General features: G+C 38.0%; 1 protein-coding gene across 1 annotated transcript in view; it reads right to left on the reverse strand.

Annotated features, from left to right (window-relative positions):
- Positions 1–6,912, reverse strand: part of LOC101855934 — a gene marked incomplete in the record, with an annotated part of 23,280 nt that overhangs the window by 10,477 nt on the left and 5,891 nt on the right. The window contains 3 exon segments of the mRNA XM_013080390.2: positions 2,422–2,640; positions 3,691–3,728; positions 4,891–5,108. Coding sequence (XP_012935844.2) covers positions 2,422–2,640; positions 3,691–3,728; positions 4,891–5,108 — 475 coding nt within the window.

Below are 6,912 nucleotides of genomic sequence, written 5' to 3' on the forward strand. Positions count from 1 at the left end.
GGGTAATACTTTGTTTATATACAGGTATTACCATTCATTTATGTACGTTTCTGTTGTTGTACCTGTTATTTAGACACCTTGCCTTAAAAGATCACACAAAAAACAAAACACGAGCCAAAGGCACAAAAAATAAACAAACAAAATAAACTCCCAAAAACAACCAAAAAACAAAGCGAACAAAAAGAAGTGTAATGCTGCAATTTACTTCCCAACTGGAGTATCGTTTTCCTAGTATTTTCCCAAATTTAAATTGGGTAGTATTACAATGCCTGTAGTAAAACTGTACAAACCAACGGCCATTAATAATCCTTAAAAGTATAACATGTCACTTTTAATTTCAACTTTTCAGTCTATCAAGATGAATAGTACAATGATTTACTAAAGGATTTAGTTATACACAGTGTCTGAACGATTGCACTTATATTCAAAACTTTCAACACTACCCAAGAATTGCAAAGTTCTATCATCATAATGACCACAAGGTCAGAAACCAATGTTCTGTCTGCTATATGAAGATTGTTCAGTGTTCTTGTCAAGATATTTAAATAATTCTTTCGTAAGAGCTTGACATATCTAATCAAAATGAGGTGTTGATCAGATAGAACGTTGTGATTCTAGGGTTGCAATTACCTCGAAATTTAAAAACAATATGAAGGAAAACGATGTCAAAAAACAAAACGTCGTTTTTTTTCCCTTGATTTTTTTGCTTGTTTTATTTTGTTTTGAAGTATTAAAAAAGACGTCTTGCCGTGATTGTGATATAACATGTGAGTATGTGTGTTTGTGTGTGTGCGTGTGTGTGTGTGTGTGTGTGTGTGTGTGTGTGTGTATGTGTGTTTGTGTCTGTGCGTGTGTGTGTGTGTGAGTGTGTGTGGGGTGGGTGGGTGGGTGTGTGTATGTGTGTTTGTGTCTTTTCGTGTGTGTGCGTGTGTGTGTCTGTGTGTGTCTGTGTGTGTCTGTGTGTGTTTGTACGTGTGTGTGTGTGTGTGCGGGTGTTTGTGTGCAAATATTTGTGTGTGTATTTGTTTGTTGTCATGAGTTGATTGGGGGGATGTTGGTATTAGTGTATGTGTATAGGTATGTGAGTATTATGTACATTCATATGTATGCGTATATTATGTCATGTGCGTATATGTTATGTGTATGTATATCACGTATGTATGAGTACGTATGTGTGTATGAATGGTTGTTTGTGCGTATGTTTGTGAATGTGGTGTGTGCGTAGATACGTGTATATGTATATGTGTGTGTGTGTGTTATTGTGTGTGTGTTTGTATGGGTGCGAATGTGTGTATATGTGTGTGCGTACGTGTCTATGCGTACGTGTGTGTGTGTGTGTGTGTGTGTGTGTATGTGTGTGTGTGTGTGAGTGTGTGTGTGTGTGTGTGTGCGTGTATGTGTGTGCGTGTGAATGTGTGTGTATGTATGTGTGTGCGTGTGTGTGAGCGCACGCACGTGTGGCATTGGAGTCGGTTAATCAAATAAACTAGATTTATCACACTCACGCTCAATGATTCCCTGTAGCTCTTTCTCGCTTGTGGGCAGGTTCCAATTGCCCGGATGTTTCCAGTTCTGAGGGTCCCGGGGACGGTCTCGCTTCCAGAACCGGAAGCCACCTCCAGTCATGGCGGGGACGTCTTCGTGAACACTGAAGAATGAAACGAACGTTGCTGGTGTTGCTATGTTGTTGTTGTTGTTGTAGTGTTGTTGTTGTTGTTGTTGTTATTTGGGGAATTTTGCTATTGTTTGTGTTATTATTACTACCATTTTTGTTGTATTAATAATAATATGTTCCTGGGACACTTTTGATGTTGCAACTACTCATGTTAAAGTTGTTAAATGCTCTCTTTAAGTTGCCCTTTCCGTAGTTGTTAGTTCTGTTCATGTTGTTGTAATCGATATGGATTCCAAAGGTCCTTGTTATTACACATTTATTGTTTAAAAAATAGTGCTGTTTTTCTTTTTCAGTATCTTTAAAACAATTTTATTTCAGCAAAATCATGGTTCCGTATGCAAGCCATTTTTCTGTCAGACGCATCGGGATCAGTCAAGAGAAGCTCAATGGGATATGTACACTACGTGGCAATAGAACTCAACAAAGCCCAACGTTACTCAATAGATGCCTGGCTCATAAGGAGAACAGTGAACTCCAAAGGAACGGGAAATTTAATGCAGCAAAACTAAAACCAACCGCCACAAAAGTTAAGTCATAAAAAAGTAAGACATGAATATAGACAGACGGATTAAAGGTAAAAGAGATCAAAGTAATTATGAAGGCATGATGTTATAAAAAGTGAAGAAGAATAAAGTGCAGAAAAAATAAGTTTGAAAAGCTGCAACAACTACTCACAGAGAAAAGGAAAGTGCTGAAAAGAAAAAAAAAAAAAAAAATGTGGGAAAATGCAATGAACGAATACTTACTGTGGTTTTGGGTTTTTCTTGCAGCCATAGCAGAAGCCAGCTCTCTTACAGCCCCCACAGAAGCCCGGGAACTGCCATTCTGCCTGACGTATGTCTTTGGCGCGAAGTTGTTTCTGGTGCAGAAGTATAGAGGCCACAATCTGCACGTATGTGGACCGGCCGGCCAAGAGAGAGTGGCGAAGGAAGGAGAAGGAAGGGAGGTCTGGAAGGTGGTTGAGACTGTGGGGAAGACGTTTAGATGACACATTATACAATTTGATTATAGATAATGAGTTTAATGACATAGAGGAAAGAAGGGTTAACGCACCATGATACAACAAACATGATATATTCATGCTACAACAAATTGTATTACTAAACATATTATGTCATTTCAGAAACCAGTATAATATAAGAAAACATAATATTATCATATCTCAACAAAGTATATACAATTTTGTGTAGCATATCAGATATTGTCAAATAGCAAAATATGTGTTATGGCGCAGTGGAATCAGGTGCTTGTCAATTTTTGGAAATATGGAGTTATTGGCATCATTCTAAAGCTTGTTCATTTGTCTTGCTTTCGATGAAAAAAAATACTCATCTATCATAAATGGAGATCGAGATATTTGTGATTGAAGGAGGTGGGAGTTGCTTGGGTTCAGATTTAAATTAGCGAGAAAATGACAGTCAAAATGTGGCGACTTCTAAAGCTTGAGAGTCCTTAGAAACTGAAAATTTACATTTTTGTGCCTCTAATCAACATTTCTAAGTAAAATTAACAAGGAAATTGGGTTTTAATAGACCTTAACAGCGTTGAGTCAAAAAACAAAAATTTAGTAAAAATTGCCAAACTGACAGAAAAATGCCCTAGAAAACTTAACAAAACAAAAGCCAATACATTATTACGTGACAAAAAAACACATCAAAGCATTAAATAACAAATAATTGGTACCATAACAATAAGTAACATAAGGCCAGAAAGGAAAGAAATATATTACAAAACAAGGCAAACATGAATTAAAATGACATAAGATAACAACACACATATCAACATGACACGAGATAGCATCACTGAACGTAACAAACCTCCAGGCATATAACATAACATAACATAACCTAGCATAACATAACATAACATAACATAACATAACATGAACTAACATTGAAATCCCGCCCTGTTTATCATATTAGAGACTTGATAGATGGTTTGAATAATGCTATAAGTACATTAAACAGCAGTTTCTACGCATGCAAACTTATCTTTGAAATAAAGCAGTGTCTTACCTTTCAGCTACAAAGGCCACATCGTCAACAGGAATTTCCTAAGAATACAAAAGAAATGTAATTAAATATATGCAAAACATTATAATAAATTACGATAACGTGAATTAGCAAAACCTTTTATCACCTTTCTTCGACAAAACATGGAACAACGTAACAATTAATGTCCATGCACAAGTCAAATCGTAATTAATATTACGTAATAAAACAACATCCTTAGCCCGTTCACAACACCGTTCACTTAAAAATTTGTGACAACATTCAACAGTTCGATTGTATCACAATGATAAGATGTTAATGAAAATGTGCCGATATAAGTCGGCGGCGAAAAAAAATAAAGGAAAGGTTGGCAGACGTTCTGATGTGGTGGTTTCCTCTTACCTGTCAAAAGTCTTTTTACAATGTTGCATTAATGAAACCATTGTGTATTCCCGCATTCAATGTTTATCTGAAGGATAAACCCACCAAGGAAGGATTCAAACTTGGTGAAACTTGAGAAAGAAAATCAGTGTAGTTCTGTTCTCCAGTTAAATGTGGTGTACTGTGTCAAAAGCGAATCAGCAATAGCCCGTTAGTTTAACTGTAAGTTTGATGATGCCACTGTTGAAAAAGGGTCTCCAGTCCCATATCGACCTCACACTCGTAATATTCTGCTATGTCAAGTTGGTCTATTTTTAAAAGAAAATATTCATCTTTCGTTATGCGAAGACAAATCATTTAGAGGCGGTGTTTTTTCTATTCTGAAAATTTTAGCTTTGCAGACGTATTCCACGAGGCAATTCGCTGTTTCTCTTTGTTAAAAAAAAAACAAACTTTGGGATGTTTTGAGTTAGAAGGCTGTGAAAGGAAAGCTAAAACTTAGCAGGTTTTGGAAGTGTCTAAACCAGCCCTGCTGTTCAATAGGTGAAAGTGTTTACCTCTTGCACGGTTGACAACGTTCGTCAGAGGAAGTGAATGTGGTCCTACAAATTATGTTAGTGTTGACAAAGATTTGAACTTTGCTTTAGCACAAAATACAAACGTCTATGAGTTATAACCGTTGAGGTATACATTTCTTCTTTGAAAAAACCCCACCCAAATCGCGCCTTTTCGGGAAATAGCGCATATAAAGTAATGGTGTTCTTAGGGAATGCGCACCGTAAAAGCCGCACGATGCAAAAAGGCCATAAACATACTATACATACTGTAGGAAAAAATAGCTACCAGAGTGTCCTGTGGTACCAGCACGTCCGCCACTAGGTCAAGCTGTTTGACGTGGCCGCTGATTGGGCTGACGTCACGACTGCGGGACGTAGACGAGGGGCTGTGATCCACGGCCAGTGTGGTCAGTGAGCGAGCTGGCAGCCCGACACGTGTGTAGTCAGGGCGGGACGGTGGGGGAGCCTTGGGGAGACGCCACTCTAGCGGGGTTCGTGGCCACTCTGAGGACAAAGTAGAATGTGAGGTTGCATGGTGTAATCAGGCTTTCGTCAAAACAATGATTTATTTTTAAGACAGCATTTTTCTGGGCGTCAGGCAATTGTTTTTCGAATTTTCGTTATTAATTCAACATCTTTAATGTCCTTTTAAAAACGAAAGGAAGCTACTAAAAACGTTCATAAAAGGCACTAAAAATAGACTTTTCCAGTTTCCAAGGACACTCAAGCTTTGGAAGTTACAAGACTTTGTCGGCCATTTTCGCGCTAATTGTACCTCTCTAACCAGGCGTCCTCTTCCTCATTCAATCACAAATATCTCGGCTTTTTCTTTTCACGATAGATGTGTATTTTTTACGCCCAATGCACGACAAATGAACGAGCTTGAGAATGATATTCATAACTCCGTATGCCCTAAAATTGACGAGCGACTGATTCCACGGCGTCGTGACACGGTGGAAATCAGGTGATCGTTGGTGTTTTGGGCGTGTAATCGGTATTATCTTAAAGCTTGGCATGTCAAAGACATTTTCAGCAGTTGTGTTGCGAGGTGCAGGGAAAATGAACTGTTTCGTTGATTCGTGTGTCATCTCTCGCAAACAGATCATTGACCTCGTTTCCCCGATAGGCGATTAGTGAAAGAGGCTCAAATAACCACACAAAACATTAATGTGTGTAAGTATAGGTTACATGACTGCAGATAATCTAGATTTCATTTTGTTTTAATTAAGCGTTATCAAATTTTTTCAGTATTATTCGGTTTCCAGTTTTAGATTAAAAACGTTTTAGGGTTATCTTTATACATGCGAATATGAATATTGCTATTGTGTTGACATGTTTCTCTTTATTCAGTATATCATTCAATCAGCGTAAATATCACTCAAATGGTCGTGTAAATGATTCTAAAGCGCTACCACAGAACTACAAAGTTTTATCTGACATTTGTTTTACCGTTTTACGTTACTAAGACCATGAAGGCAGAAACCAGTGTTCTATCTGCTCTATCAAATTCGCAGATTTTTTTTTTTTCGGAAAAGCTTGACACAATGTCAAATTACACTTTTTTGCGCCAAATTTCTTAAAACTAGGTACATGTATCAAACTTTGTAATTCTGAGGTAGCAAAATGCTTCACGACTTCATCGACATAATTAAGACCCTTCAGTAAGCGGGCTATTTCGACCTTTCCTTGAAGAGCAAAACAGCCGGAATTGGACCCCAGTCTTCCAGCTGTCAGACGTGGTTATGTAGTAACGCCATGTCCCCAAATAGGAATCAACGTCTTATCTTTTGTATCCAATGACAGGAAAGTAAAAAAGTAACACCACTGATGCCGAGAATACAGAAAACAGCCTGTCAATTAATCAAACGAATACATGACAGATTGATTGACAGACCACTTTGACAACTGAATCGATCCCTGAATCATGTGCAAATCAACAGATCAATAGTTCATTTTCTCCCCCCCCCCTCCCCCCCACTCCACCATAGAAAAAAATTAGATGTTGTGATCTACGGGTTGTTATTTTTTTATGGTTTAATTTTGGAAAACAAATACTCTACGCTGTGAGGTGTCATACTCCAGTATCAGGTGCATAATTAATTATGCTGTCAAAGGAAACTAAAACTTTCTAATTGTAAGTGTTTCACTTTTAAGCAGAGCCGAATCAGCGTCGGATTTGTTCGCTTAAACAAAACAAATTATAGACAGAGAAAGAAAGAGAGAGAGGGAAGGGGAGAGAAAGAGAGAGAGGGAAGGGGAGAGAGAGAGAGAGAGAGAGAGAGAGAGAGAGAGAGAGAGAGAGAGAGAG

This window comes from Aplysia californica, unplaced genomic scaffold, assembly GCF_000002075.1.
Source record: "Aplysia californica isolate F4 #8 unplaced genomic scaffold, AplCal3.0 scaffold00084, whole genome shotgun sequence".
Classification (NCBI taxonomy): domain Eukaryota; kingdom Metazoa; phylum Mollusca; class Gastropoda; order Aplysiida; family Aplysiidae; genus Aplysia; species Aplysia californica.